Source organism: Cyanistes caeruleus, chromosome 2 (assembly GCF_971803275.1).
Source record: "Cyanistes caeruleus chromosome 2, bCyaCae1.hap1.1, whole genome shotgun sequence".
NCBI classification, from domain to species: Eukaryota; Metazoa; Chordata; class Aves; order Passeriformes; family Paridae; genus Cyanistes; species Cyanistes caeruleus.
In genome coordinates, this window is record NC_141702.1 from 49,109,429 (window position 1) to 49,124,986 (window position 15,558).

The following is a 15,558-nucleotide window of genomic DNA, read 5'->3' on the forward strand; positions in this document are numbered from 1 at the left end:
TGGACATGCTTCTGATTATTTCAAATCCTCATGTACTCTATAATTACTATCTGAGAATGTGGCAGTCAGTTTTAACACAAGATGAAAGCAAAGTACTGTGAAGCCTAGAAACACATAATTTTCCTCTTTAAAAAAGACCCTACAAACAAGTAAAATACCTCCCTTACAAATTAGGTGACACTGAATTTAGATTGAAAATCAATGCAATATTTACATTTCAGTCATCAAGGTGTAGGTCATTTGCTAAGGATAAAATACAAGTTCCCCCTTTTAGGCACCAGCAGTGCAATCCAAAGACAAATCAGTTCAATGGAACAATGCAAGAAACTCACATCTAATTGTTTACAAATATTAAATGTCATGGACCTCTACTGTTCCTTCTCTTGCTGCTCAGAGCACGAGCTGGGTCATAAAAACATGTTTGAACCTATTATGTTGCATCTTCTTTGGTAACTTTAAGCTCTAGTTCTTTGCATGCCCAGAGTGATTCTGTATTGATGCAGATAGATGCCTAAATACCTGCCTCCAAAAAACTCAAAAGCTAAGTATTCCTACATCAAAGTACCCCAAGGAACTCAATTTGTTAGACATGATCTTAGCACGCCTCAAGTGCTTGCAGAAAGCCTGGAGTGCTTTCCAAATTGTAAGTGTGGAGACACCTTTTTCATAAAGTCATAGCTTTTGAAGCAGTGGCCCACAGAAAGGGCTTGACTTAACTCCATCTTGGCTGAGGGGATGGCAACTCAAGCTTCCTATGGCTGTGAAAGTGCTCAGGCTAGTACATGAAAACTGTTCCCTAGAGGGTACTCTTAAAAAACTGAGTATACATAAGTTAAAAAGCACAGGAGTTTGTAAGTGGATCAGTTTGATATCCAAACCCACCTATCTCAAGAAGTACCAGAGATCAGTCATACTTAATGTTATCAGACATATGTATATTGATTCCCAGATGGCCCAAACTTGTGAAATGTTCTTTAGTTTCTGTTGCATTACTCAGACTTGCAGTGCATTTTGCAGCCTTCTTGCATGTCAGCTGTACCAGATACAGAACATACACTAAGCACTCCCTTGTACACTAGCACCTGGTCCCATGGACTTGTTTTAAGAGGTATGTACTTAACTTTCAGGCCTGTCTATGGTAATGCCTGTCACATTTATCCTAATGGGTTTTAAAACAGCCCTGGTGTAGGCCTGTGGAAGGTTTCATAACTGTTCAAGAAGGATGTTTTAAATAGTGTTAGGGACAGTTTTACACAGCAGATAAAATTGCTTCCCCCAGAGGGAATTATAAGATTCTGAAGTTATTGCAGTTATTTAGATCTAGATATCAAATTTCCTTGAAACTGTGTTTTAACTTCAGCTTTCCTGTACTGAATGTACAGTGTATCACACACAAACTTCCTCCAAAATCCATAATGTCATCTCCTAAGCCTGTTATATACTAACAATTGTAACCTTTTCTGCCAGTACATGCTTTCTCATCATATCAAGATGTGTTATGAGGCAGTCTGCCCTACCCTTCTCCAGAAATTAATTAGCTCTCCTTGCTCCACATTGTTCTATCCATCTCCATATTACACCCTCTATATACACACATATTACAATTCTCTAGTGGTTATCCTTTTTCTGTATTATGACATCACACAGAAATCTGGATTATTTCTGCAACACCTTGCATAATAGTGCTGCAAAGTATACATACAATGTCACAAGAAGAGAGGCACTGTCAAGGAGAGAGAGATGTTTCCAAATAGTGATTTATCTGGTAATTTATTCCTTGGGCAATCAAGCCTTTGATTGGCACGATGAAAACAAAGGTAGTAAAAGCTGGGATTTATAGACACCAGGAGACAGGCTATAAAGCTATGATGCTGATGTTCTCAACTAGACTTAGATCACTGTGAGGCTCAGCAGTACATCACACTTCCAATTACCTCTGGCAGTTTTCATATCTCAACAACTGCCACCAGAAAAGCAAAGGAGTCAGCAGTAAGTGCTTATTACAGGAGAGCAGGATGGCAGTGCACTTTACTTTGTTCTTTGTCCCTGTGGACTCAAAGTACATTGACTCACAAGGTCTGAGATGGTTTTGAAGCAAATCTGGGAGGTGGGAAGCAGGGGATATGCAATGTCGAAGTTGTTGATCCACTTTGCCTGGTGGTTGCTAATGTGAATTATCCGAAAAGCAGTGATAAATTCCATTCCTTCCCTTCCTCCTCCCATCCTATGAATGTAAGATTGACCATACTTTCCTGTTCTGCTTCAGGGCAGTGAGGAAATAATGCAATGTTAATAAGGTTTGCAGATCAGCATTTTGCAGAAGAGTTGCATACTGTACATTAATACTGTTAGAGGCTATCTTGTATCTAATTTATTATCAGACTTTGAGTTACTGTTCTGTCTTTTAACTTGTTACATATCTGTGGTGCAAACCAGGCCCTGCAGTATCCACAGTCTCTGTATGTGGGTTTGAAGTCAACAGAGCTCTCAGTATCCAGAGCCTCTGCCTCTACTGGCAAAAATCACCCAGAGCCAAACTTTTTACTAACATAAATATGCAAAATCTCATTAAATTCAGTGGAGCTGTGCCTGTTACAAGAGCAGAGGTTTTGGCCTGTGCCCATTTTGCATATTCTGGCAGGTGACATGCAAAAGCAGAGGTTTTCCTGCAGGAGAACCCATGGATGTTCTTAAGCTGGGATCTCATCCCCCACATATGTAAAGCAGGTGGTGACATGGAGAAGTTCTAATGAGTAACCTTAAGAAAATGATCTGCCGAGCTCTTATCCAGTCAAATTACTTTGAGAGAAACTAAACAGAAAATGGGGAAGGGGGTGATTCTGCAGAAACACGACTGCTGGCAGAACTGCCTTACAGGGATCTTTTTCTGACAGTGGTATGTAGAGTCAGAGGAAGAAGTCAATGAAAGGAAAGACCATTTCCATGGTCAGTTTGTTGGTAAGTTTTCCTGATATCTCAGCAGATCTGTATAAGCACCGTGGGAGTTCATGTAGGGAGAAGAGATGAAGAGGTATTTTTTTAAAGGAGTCAAGATGTGATTATTCATGTTGGTAGTAAAGCATGTCCTTGTGTAGAGAGTTTAGAGCAGAGGAACTGTGGGTCAGATGTGACCACCACCTTTCATTCAAGAAAACTTGAAGAAGCCACTAAACTCCTTCTATGTACACAGAAAGCTGAAGCTGTGAGATTCCTCATCTCAGGTTTTGATACATACAAGTCAAATAGAGGTGAAGGGCTTTCATCAGTCAAAGTTTGAAGTGAGCTTCTGTGTCCACAGGGGAAGAGAAAACACTGATAATACTTTAATAGATTAAAGAATTAAAGATTAAAGAAACTGATAGGAACTGTTCTAGAAACATCTAGAAAATATTGGAGATCTTGTGGGAAGAGTGGAGAAAACTGGGAGCAGTCTTTTGGCTTTTGTTTTTTCCACATCATGGAAATACACATTTTTACTTTTTTTAAAAAACAAATGACATCACTGGTTCTTTCACCAGTCTCCATACCTGAAATACTGTACATTTTGAAGGAATGGAAAGTGAATGGGTTTTGCATTAATTCAGTGATTAAATAAAAGCCATGCAAGAAAGTTGTAAAGTTGTGATGAGGTAGCAAATAGAAACATGAAAGATAAAAACAGTGTTCCTTTTTTTAATTTGAATGGCTTGAAATAACCCTGTCAGAGATGCTGCCAGCATCCACACCTTGCCTGCAGAAGGTTTTGGTTGCAGGACAGCATAATTGCAATGTAGCTCCCCTGACAGCTGGCATCTAGCTCTGTGAGGGCTGACATCTCATCTGCTTTTGTTGAATCAAGTGTGTGATATTGTGAAGGTGATGTGAAAACTGGAGGAGAAAAAGCCCTTGAGCGGGCAGCAAACCCTTTCTTCCTTTGAAAAAAAAGTAAATAGCAGGAGCTGTGTCTCTTATTGGATATAGCACTTGCTGTTGTATTAAAATTTCCAGGTCACATGCTGAACAAGCCATCGTGTGTACTTGACCATAGAATGTTTGATGGGTACGACACTGATTTCACTGATCCCTCTGCTCTGGAGAGCAGGGTAAGTAGAGGGTGCAGCTGATTCTCCACATGATTTGCTGGAGGGCAGCGCTAATGAGAAACCCCTAATGTGAAAAAAAAGGGCTTATAACTGGGGGAAAAAAATCCAATGAATGTTTAAAAAGGAAGATTCAGCTCAGCTGTTCCCATAGGGAGTTTGCTGACCAGCTTTTTTCTTTTTGATATCACTGCAGATCAGCAGTTCACGCTGTATTACAGACCTTTCTTCTAAAGCTTGCCAGCTCTCCCTTCCAATGATTTAACAGAACATTCTTGCTGTGGATATGCAGAGACATGCTGAATTTTTGAGACCAGAGACTGGATTTTTAATGTTAGCAAGAGTGTATTTGTCTTTGATTCACAAATATAATAATTTAAGAAACAAATAATCAGGGGAAATAGATTTCAACATCGTGTTTCATCAGCAGACTTAGATGCAGTGGGGTATCTTTTAGAGTCAAATAATAATCTTTAATTTCTACAACAACTTAACATTCTTATAATAAAAAGAAGCTTCTGTAGGACAGTATTATCAATAAATTACATATTTTTGTATCCTGCCTTCTAAAGCAGCCCCATTCAGAGCTGTGACTGAAGAAAGCCACATGTGACAAACACAGCAGTGTCAAAGAACATGGTCTGAACCACCCCATGGCAACACAGGGAATGTGTTTTCTTTTAGGTTAGTGAGATATAATAACTTCTGTGATTAACAGGAATGTTGACTAAAATCAGACCTCTCATTAATTTACCTTAATTACAAGATATAGGTAGTACCTTTTAAATAAACAATTGAAAGGAAGGAAAATATCAGAGATAGTAATTTGAGAAATATTGATAAATGATTGATATTTATATACTATAAATGAAATTCAGCTAAGCATAATCTGTCTTTGTTGCTGTAAAATCTTTATAGACAGAAAAATTACAATTAGGTAAAAATATAAAAAATATTATTATTTTTTCTTAATACCTGAAATAATTAATAAACAAAGAATGAAAACAGGCAAAAGCCCCCATCAATTAAAAAGCCCTCTTGCAGATGATGTAATCCTCAATTTCACATCTTTTGTTTCTGGAATACATGTGCATTTTTTCTTCTACTAGACAGGTTTATCTGAGGAAAAAAAAGAAAGGTGGGGTGAATTTAGTACTGGAGAAGTGAAATTTAAAGCAATACCTGAAAAAGAGTTAGGTAATATTTTCTAGGTTATCTTACTGCTTACATTGTAGTAACCTAATGTATTTCTGTCTATTTCATTGTTTAATTAAAGGTAAAAAAGAAGCACAAATTAAGAACTATATAATGTCAGTGAACATTACCTACATTTCATGTTTGTATCTACTGATACTGCAGCATTCCAAATAACAATTTGTGAATTAGACTACGGACTGCCAGCCAACAAGGAGGTGTTTTCTAGCTGTTATCAACATTGTTTATTTGTGAAAGGTTCTGTTCACGTGTCCGTCCTTTCACATTACTGCTTAAAAGACACCCATTCACATACTTGAAAACATAGGTATGTTCAAATATTTATGGAATGAGAAGAGTTTCTAAAATTTTCCTCTAGAAGACTGTTAGTGGGAATTTGTATGTTGAAGTACACATGTGGCAGGCACAACCAATTTTTAAACTCATAGAACAGTTTAGACTCATAAACAGCCCAGCTTGGGAGAGCCCTCCAAACTGGTCCAGCCTTTTGTGGGAAAGGGAGCCTACATGAGATTGTTTAGCACCATGCCCAGTCACATCTTGAAAATCTCTGGTGACCTTCTCATGTCTCTGTGGAGTTTGTTCCCACTGTAAAAAAATTTTTTCTCTATTGAGATGAAACCTTTCCCAGTGTAACTTGTGTTCCTTGCTGCTTGTCTTCTCTCTACTCTACTCTGAAGAGAGACCACCTGGAATACATCCAGCTCTGGATGGATGCTGGGCCCCCATTGTAGGAAGTCCATAGAATTGCAGAAGCAAGTCCAGAGGAGGCCACAAAGATGATTACAGGGATGAAACACCTCTCCTCTGAAGAAAGGCTGAAAAAATTAGGATTGCTCAGAGTGGAGAAGAGAAAACTCTGGGGTGACCTTGTAGCAGCATTTCAGTTTCTAAAGACTGCAGGAGAGCTGGGTAGGGACTTTTCACAAGGGCATGTAGTGACAGGACAAGAGGTAAGGGCTTTAAACTGAAGGAGTGCAGGATTAGATTAGACAGTGGGAAGAAATTCTTCCCTGTGAGGGTGTTAAGGCACTGGAACAGGTTGCCCAGAGAAGCTGTGGATGCTTCATCCCTGGAAGTGTTCCAGGCCAGATTGGATGGAGCTTTGAACAACCCAGTCTAGTGGAAGCTGTTTCTGCCCATGGCAGGAGGCTTGGAACTGGGTCATTATCAAGGCCCCTTCCAATCAAAATCCTTCTAAAATTTTATGATTCTATGATTCTCCATGTGATTTCTGTTAAAGAAAGAGCCTCCATCTTTGTAGTCATACATTACGTGATGGAAAACTTCGGTAAGGTCAGAAAACGTTAAGTTAAATTAACTTGCTCAATGCTGCCCTGGGAGGGAATGTGATAGAGACATTCAAACTCTCAGGGATAGCTGTGGGCAGGGTGAGAAATGCCTGCCTCCTTGCTGTTTGGTTCCCCCTTCAGCAGAGGAGATGAGTGCTGTGTGTGCCAGTGCAGCTGCTGAAGGACAGACATCCAGCAAGTGCAGGCATGACGAATGAGTGTGGAGTGAGACAGGAGCTGCTGAGCCGTGCCCACATCCCATAGCTTACACCAAAGGGTGCCCTTCCCTTAGATGCCCAGGATTTAATGCTTCCAGCCATCCCTGCCCGAGGAGATGGCAGCTCCCAGAGCTGCTGGCTGGCTCCTGGGGTTGTTCCCATGGATGTGGCGTGTTACATGTGCGTGTCTTTGCCCGGCCCAGCTGCCGCGTGTGAGCTGGGTGTGATACAGGCTCCGTAGGGGCAGAGCAGAGGCCCTGTGCAGGCCAAGAAGCTTGTTCCTGTTCTTTCCTTTCCTGTGTTCTCTCTGTGAAGGATGGTGTTTCAAGGGCTGCTGCAGAAAGTTTTCACTCTAAAGAGGCCTGACCATGACTTCTAGATGATTAGCTGTCACTTTGAATGCAGAACCTGCTTTTAGCATCGACCGTTTCCATTTGTGATTTCCCTCATCTGTTCTGCAGCTCTTTGGGACTGTTTAAGCCTGCCAAGAAAAGCATGGTCCCACTGATAAACTGGTTTTCCTCTGAAGCCTTTTGCCTCTCACTGTCTGAGAAACCTTTTAAATGGATGGGTTTTCACTGCACCCTCCTGTTTTACAAAGGAAGTTTCAGGGAAATTATTCTCGGACCAAAAATTGTTTTTTGTATTTTTGCTGATGCCACAAATATAATGTTTACTATGTATGTATCACATGCAAAAAACTGTTTTCTAAGCAGTAAAATTCTTGGAGTAATCAAAAAATCTTACTTCAAATAACACATGGATGTACAAAGTTGAAAGGGGTTTGATCTTTATTTGATAACAGTGTCCTTAGTGCTAAATCGCACTGAGAAAGTAAGTAACATGTGATGGATTCAAAGGGTGAAAAAATCAAATAACATAATCCAAAATAAAGGTAACAATATTTAGAATGTTTTCCAGGACTGTGAATAGATGCAGTACATGGTTCTCCTTCTTTGGTTGTTCCAGACATTTTCATTAGGAAGAAGATGCATGTCATATAGCTTTGGTGCATGCTGTATCAATATGCTTTGGACAGTAGTGTATCCTGCACAATTTGTTAAATCCCATCATTAGTCCACAGAATTGCAACTCTTCATTACCTGTATCCTTTTAGGAAGTGGGATTAAAGTCAAGTTTCTTTGGGTGTTTCTTACCCAGGAGTTTTGTTTCCTGGTGCCATGCAGTTATTTTAGTTTCTAAAATAAATTTTAATTTGAAAATCTGAAGGTCCTCTCACAAACATTTGGTGCATTTCTTTTTTTATCACATCTTCTCTGGGCCTATTGCTTGATGTCTCTACAGAAAAACAATCAATAAAAAAATTGTGTTTGCTAACATTTCTCTGAGAAAGCTCTTTCCAAGGATATGGTGACAAGACTGAGTTTCTTGCGCTGCACACAAGATGGAGTGTTTTTCCTTCAAGGGCATATGGGACTCTCTTTTCATAGATAGTCACCACAGGGGCCAGATTTTTCATAAGCATTCTACATGCAGAAAACCCCTGATTTATATAGACAGATTTCATAAATCTGGCCAACTTTTGTGTTACGAACATTCCTAATATCTCAACCTGAAATGACTGAATTAAAGCATATGTCTAGACTGTAGGAAAACTATCTTCAGTCCTTGTCTATTAATTGCCAAAGTGACAACCAGATGGAGTGGTGTGACTCTCTTTTGGCCCAGGTTTTCTTCCCATGGCTTTGAAATGTGCATCTGAGTCCAAGAGCAGTGCCTTTGAGTGTTACCGTAGCACAACAGCTCTCCTGAATTTGTGGAATTGCCATGGACAGTCTTGTGTCGGATGTATGAAGAGCCACTTGAGTACACTTTCTCTTGGTAGAAAGTGCTATAACAAGCTAAATAACCCTGTTTCCTTCTGCTGGAATCTGTCCTAGTACTTCAAGGCAAAGTGTTTGCAGCTTGATGTGTTCTTGATTTTTCTTCTCTTTTTTGACAGCTCCTAGACTGTTTTGTCATCCCAGTGGTGATACTCCTCTCCTGGTTCTTCTTACTGGTACGATACAAGGCAGTACATTTCATCGGGATTGTGGTCTGCATTCTGGGCATGGGCTGCATGGCAGGAGCAGATGTCCTCGTTGGGAGGCAGCAAGGAGCAGGTAAGTAAGAATGAATGGGTTGTATGGCCAAGTTCTGTTCAGAGAAGCCGTTGACCAGTGTGTGCCTCACTGGGGCCAAGAAAGGGGGGAAATTTGGCAAGAAACTCTGTACCTTCATGGATCCAAAGCACTGCACCATTCAGAATTGTCTCTCTTTCAGAAGGGCAACACTTGCAAGTCAGCAGTGCTGCAAACAGGCTTCTTGGGCCCTGTGTCTTGCAACACAGGTCTCCCTCTGCAAGCCGGCGGGGACAAGCTAAATATTTGTAATTTTGTTCTCTTTTGGCTTAGCTGTTGGACTGCAAACCTCAAAAGCTTCCTTTCCAAATTGGCTACATTTCTGAGTCCTCTGCCATCCTGACCACTGTGTGCTCTTCAAAGCTTCTCAACTTTGTTTTTCTACAGAAGTGGGGTCACTTGGTAGGTGCTGAAGGACACCAAACCTATATACTACAAGTTGGGTTTTGCACGCAGTCTTGTACTGAAGCTTTGGGACTTGACTGTAACGTTTTTGAAAAGAGCCTCCTTGTGTGTAAAAAGTTCTTTTTTTTATGTGTGGCATCATATGAATAATGTGTGTGTATCTATCAATGCAGACTAGACAGAGTTAGATTTCTTCGATCTACTTACCCTGTCACATTGATTTCTCTACTGCCAAGCCAAATGATGTGGGAAGGCTGGAAATTCTTTTCAAAGATTGTCAATTAGGCACAGTTTTCATTCTTAATTAAAAGCACTGAATTGTGAGCAGAGCATAATACACTGGGATTTAAAATTCTTGACTCAGCTTTCTGAATACAAATGCAAGTGCTGTAAAAACTGCTTTTGCCAGAATGCTACTAAATAAAACAATGGAGTTTGTGACATCGCTCACCATATCTCACTGCATCCTTTTATCTCTGTCCTTAATCCTGAAAGGAGACTTTTAGTTATTGGTCTCCTCCAGAAGTAGCCTTGCCCCAGCTAAAAAATAAATAATATACTCTGTACTATGTAATCAGCTGCCAAAGCTGTATTGGGAATGGCTGATTTCAGAGGGATTTCAAACCAGGATTCCAGAAGAACCATCCTGTGTCCCAGTAGTCTAGAGAGTGACATGCTTGAACGGGTGAGCTGTGGATCAGCAAGGGCATGTGGGGCAGTGGAAGTAGACAAGGAACAGATTGAGGAGCACCAACGCTTTGCCATCCAACTGCAGTAATTAGATGTTATTTGCCATGTTCATGATTAAAGCATGGGTATAGCTGTTAAGTAAATTTGTCCAGAAAAATCTGTTAACGTGCATTATTGCATTTTAATTTGGACCTACACATGAAAAACTGTGTCCATGATTACTGCTATGCAGCTTTTTTACATGTTTTAGTGGTATAATGATGTTATTAATGATGCTGTCTTTAACAGAGTAAAATAGATCATCTAGTTTAATTTCTTTGAAAGGCTAAAACTACGCATTAAAATGTACAAATAAAAAGAATTAATGGCAGGAAAAAAAGAACAAAATTATTGAAACTCTTCATTAAGGGGTTGTACACCATTTATAGGATGTTTCCTAGGACTAGACAAACTAAAGTAAGGAAGACACCAAAGGCAATGATACTTTGTTAATCCTCAGTAAATGTCTGTTTATCTTATATTTTAAGGTACAAGAACTATTGATACCTGTGTGCCCCTGTTGATCATGCTGCTCACTGTGTTAAAAGAGCCATAAGGCTCTGCTAGGTACCCACAGCATAAGGCAATTTAACCTGCCAAATCTTACAGTAAGGGAACATGAATTTAAAATGTATCACTGAGAGATTAATAGGTATTTTCCAAACTATCTGCAGGAATTGAGTATAATGTGCACACATACTTTTCATTCTCAATTGTATCCTTACTGATATTTTACACATTACTCAATGGGAAAACAGTTACTATTGAGTATTTAGCGCTCTATCATCTTACTTGCCAAGTATACCTGAAAATAACATTATTCTGAACTAATATCCATGAGTTACTTTCATACTTCTGCTCCTGCCCTACACAGGAGCCTAAGCCACACAGGTCTAAGTGTTTCATCCGGGTTTTTCAAAGCACTTCATAGCTTTAACTTACAACAGTCTCTGGAAGCCAGTCATATCAATCCTGCTAATACATGTATCAGTCTTCAATTTAAAATGGAACACATTGAGAGTGATTTTTAGGTATCATGTTCATCAATAACTACAATCAAAAGCAAAGAGAAATACCTCTTAGTGGCAGGGGCTAGGACAAAAATGTGACAAAAAGGCCTATTGGGAGTGTGAAAAGAAATCATGTCAGAACACAATTGACATTTAAAAGATTTGTGTTACACTAGAATGCTGTAACTAGTTCCCAAAACACTAACTCCGCTCTGGACTGTATGACTTCTCCACAGAATATTAAATATGGCAGCAATCATTAATGTAAAGCTTGTTTTGCCAGGTTATGCCTTATGTGTCTTCTGAAGAATGACCTACACCATTAAATTGGTCAAATACAACTTTATTATCCTAAAAGTCTTTAGAATGCCTCTACTTACTTTCCTTAGCAATGAAACCAGTAGATGCATGTGGATATTACATCCATGAAAATAAGTCTATAAGGATATGTCAGTCTTGGAGGAAAGTTCCAAAGTCTCAGCCTCTCGAGGAAGCAAAGACAAGGCATTTACAACCAGAATAGTAACTGCTAAGAAAGAGAGCAAAAACATATTTTACAACATTTTTACACCAGTATGTCAAGTTTTAATGCACTAACTCTTTGGGTGCCATGTATTACTCTAGGCTCTGCATCTCAAAAGGAAGTCATTAGAAAACAAGCCTGTATAAGCTATGGAGAAAGGTGAGAAAGTTTTAGGGCATAAAATGGGTTCATATGAAGAGACTAGCCAGACTGGGACATTCCAGCTCTCAGAAAAGGCAAGAAAGTGACAGATCCTGTAAAGGTATATGAAGTCTTCAGTGATACGGAAAGGGTCAATACAGAGTGATTTAAAATATTTCTCAGAAAATTATGGATGACTAATATGACTTTGAGGCATCCAGTATAAAAGTTAAAAGCAAGAAGTGCTTCTTAATAGTAGGCCAAAAATATACAGATTTTACAAACTGATGAAGAATCCCTCAAGCTTTATTAAATTTGATGGTCTAATGCAGCTTCTATCTTAGAAAATGCCTAATCTACAGAGAACTGGCTGATAAAAGTCCCTCTGTACTTCCCTATTTGTTTATGCTCTCTTCAGCCACCCTGTGCTGCTGAGTACCCGAGGAGGTTCCAGTGTCAGTCTGGTGCTCTGAACAGATCTTGGCTCCCTCTTCTGGGAAAGCCCTGAAGGCTGAGGCTCACACTCAGCATGAGAGCTCTTTGGGAAGAGCTATCAGGGTGCGATGCTTGAGGCCATCCCATCTGTGTGAAAATGCTCAGCCTCTGAGCTGCTTTTGTTTCATAGATGCAAAAGGATGATATTTTTGTCCCAGCAGAAGCTGTAAGGTCAAAAGCTTTTTTAGCAATACTTCCTTGAAGTGTCAGTGGGTAGCTGCAATAAGTACCAAATAAGTGAGCTCAGTGTAGAATCAATGGAGCCACTGTGAAATATGAATGCATCAGGGGTATAAAGAAATTTTGTAAAGCGCTGATGGTTATTTTAAATTAAGAACATCTTCCATTACTGATTGCAAGAGAAGACTAAAATAAGAAAAAAAAACAAAACCAAAAAACCAAATAAAACCAACAAAACAACCAAATCATAAAAAGATAAATATAAGCATATTGCCAGTCAAGGAACATTGGAAACAGAAATTCAGTGAAAGGCTGGATGAGTATGTCAAAAAAAAAAATCTAGTAATGTTTGCTAAATACACAGAAGCAAGATCTCATCTGAGATGAAAAATGCTGGAATCTAACAGAGTATTACTGGGAATATTTTACACTTCACTCCATTCCTATTGTCCTTAAACAAAATATACTTTTTCTGGTGCTTATAGCCAGTGTTGGAGACGGGATTAATGAACCCTTGGGCTGTCCTCTTATGACTGTTTTTATTATCATAAATTTCTTCTCCATAGAAATTTCAGCACTACAGTTTGGAATGATAACTGAAGGCTTAAAAGAACTCCTGAAAGGAAAACGTTGAAAAGATAATTTTGAACCAGTCAGAATATTTGGTTTCCATTTTTTTATTTACTGCAGTGTGTATTTTACAAATCAATTGAAGTAAAACTTTAAAAGGCAGAGACATAAAAAATAAACCACGGTATTTTAAGAAAACGAGGTTTCTTTTTAAAAAAAACACATTTCAGTACTTCAGCATTTCTGCTGAAACTTTTCAAAGTAAAATCCATTATATCCAGCCTTTCAGAATATGGTTCTGCAGCAATATCTGACAGCTTTGTGAAGCTGTAGCTCTTGTAGAAATAATTTAACAAGCCATATGTGCAGAGGGAATTGCATGCACCAGTTTGCAAAGCTAGGGACTCAGTTTTCAAGCTGGAACTTGATCTTGATCAAACGTCACTGCAGCTCTCCCTAACACCCAATAATAAAATCTTCCAAGACTTAAAAAGATTTCAAGCAGTCTTTGATAACAAAATGTTTTAGTAATTCTGTATACCTGCAGGTATTGAAAATACATCTTGTTCTTTGCATGCATTAGGTACTGCTATGTTAATTGAACCTTGTTTAAAAATCTGTCATTATCATCACCCTGTCTACACCCCATCCTTCCTTCTCCCTTTCTTGTCAAACAGCTCCATGTGAGAATGAGGTCAGTATTAGGTTGTAATTATTTCTTCACTCATTTCACAGGTACACAGAATTTTTTAGTTGTCCTCAGATCTAAGTACTGAACATGTTTTAGACTGGTTAAATTTCAAGATGAGATGCGTACTGCTCTACAGAGCTGAGTCACATCCTCCCTGCAAAGAAAAAAAAAAAAGGTAGTAATAATAAAGGAAAAAGGATAAGTCTATGAAGAGTGTCACTTGGATTCTATACTTTTTCTACAAGTTTTTCAGAGTTTTTTTTGGCTTCTCATTTCTACAGCAAAGAATATTCTTTCCCTTTGTCTCTGCTAGACTTGGCTGGTGTATTGAATAAAAACTGTTAAAATGACAGAACATTTGCATTCATTTTATTAACCCAGATAAGGGATAAGTAGTGACTATGAAATGAAACCTGTGGGGAAGAACATGCAATGGATTTGGACAAGAGATGGTTGTTTTGAGGCATTCTGATTTTTCTTCTATTTATCCCTAGGTGAAAATAAACTGATAGGGGACCTCTTAGTACTTGGTGGAGCAACACTATACGGCATCTCGAATGTCTGTGAGGAGTACATCGTCCGAAATCTGAGTCGAGTGGAATTCCTGGGCATGATCGGACTCTTCGGCTCCTTCTTCAGTGGAATTCAGCTGTAAGTGGGCAGGTTTGAGCCCACTAAGGCTCAAATAAATGCAGCTGTGGCCTCCATTGATATGCACTAACCACTTTGTCAAAATTAGCCCTTTCCTGTGGAGAGCAGGTGTCCTCTAATCTTGGATTTTGCATTGGTTTTTATATTTCATATTGGAGATTTGAATAATTACACAAATTTTTACCCAAGTACTCTAATTCAAGGACCAGTGTCCTTGAGTAGTCACATGAAGAGGGAGAAGACATGTCCCACCATCTTGCTGCTGGAAGGCAGGTGGATACTTGTACAATCTACAGCTTCTTCTGGTTCTGTTTTATGCTTTTAAAAAGTCACTTTGATTTCTAAAGAGGCGGAAAACACATCCAGTCAGAAGGTATTTTTTAGGTTCACTTGTTCTGTGTATCTACATTATGATATGGCAGAAATAATGAAAAAGCCTTTAAGAAAATGGCCTTTTCACTTCAAAAATATTTAGCACATAGGAGATTGTTGCATGGATTTCAGGGTCTATGGAGTCTGGTCTATATCCACATGTATCTAATGAGCATTTCAACTTCAAGCCTAATAGTAGGAAGGTGGCTTCCAATGTTGCAGTCCAGTGACTGATGTAAAAGTAGTTCTTCAAGACTGCTGCATTTTGTGCAGGTCTGCCACCAGTGCTTGTAACACAGAATGACTTTTGATTATTGTCCAAAACAAGTTGCTTCCCTACAGATCTAATCTACACTGCTTCTAAGAATGGAGACTGATCAAAAAATCACAGTCCATCAGTTCCTACTTCAATACTTCTATTTTTTATATTTTTTTTTTTTACTAGAAAGCGTAATACATTTATTTGGGATCTGGACAAGTGTTTTAAAATTATTTATATTAACTAGCTGCCATACAGTAAGTTCCCTTTTAAAAAATATGGATTTTAAGAGCATGTGAATGTGCCTAGTATCTTGGGGTAAAGCATTTTTTTATGTTTGTGATTAAGTAGATACTACAAGTGCCCTTGTCTTGCTCTGTGTGTGTAAACTGTCATGTAAATGTCTCATATTCCAAAGTTCAGTTGTAGTGCCATTACTTCCTCTTGACCCAAGCAGTTAGTCAAAATTCAGGGTCTGTGAGCTGTTCTGCTGGTGAGAATCTGGTTTTGGGATAAGGCATCTTTGTATAAAGACACAACTGGAGGGAAACAATAAGAAACCATTTATTTGCTGAAAGCCATAAGGT

General features: G+C 38.9%; 1 protein-coding gene across 1 annotated transcript in view; it reads left to right on the top strand.

Moving 5' to 3' along the window:
* Positions 1 to 15,558, top strand: part of SLC35F1 (solute carrier family 35 member F1) — a 226,086-nt gene that overhangs the window by 181,141 nt on the left and 29,387 nt on the right. The window contains exons 4-5 of the mRNA XM_086876879.1: positions 8,768 to 8,927; positions 14,184 to 14,340. Of these exons, the coding sequence (XP_086733005.1) occupies positions 8,768 to 8,927; positions 14,184 to 14,340 (317 nt within the window). The remainder of the gene's footprint in view (positions 1 to 8,767; positions 8,928 to 14,183; positions 14,341 to 15,558) is intronic.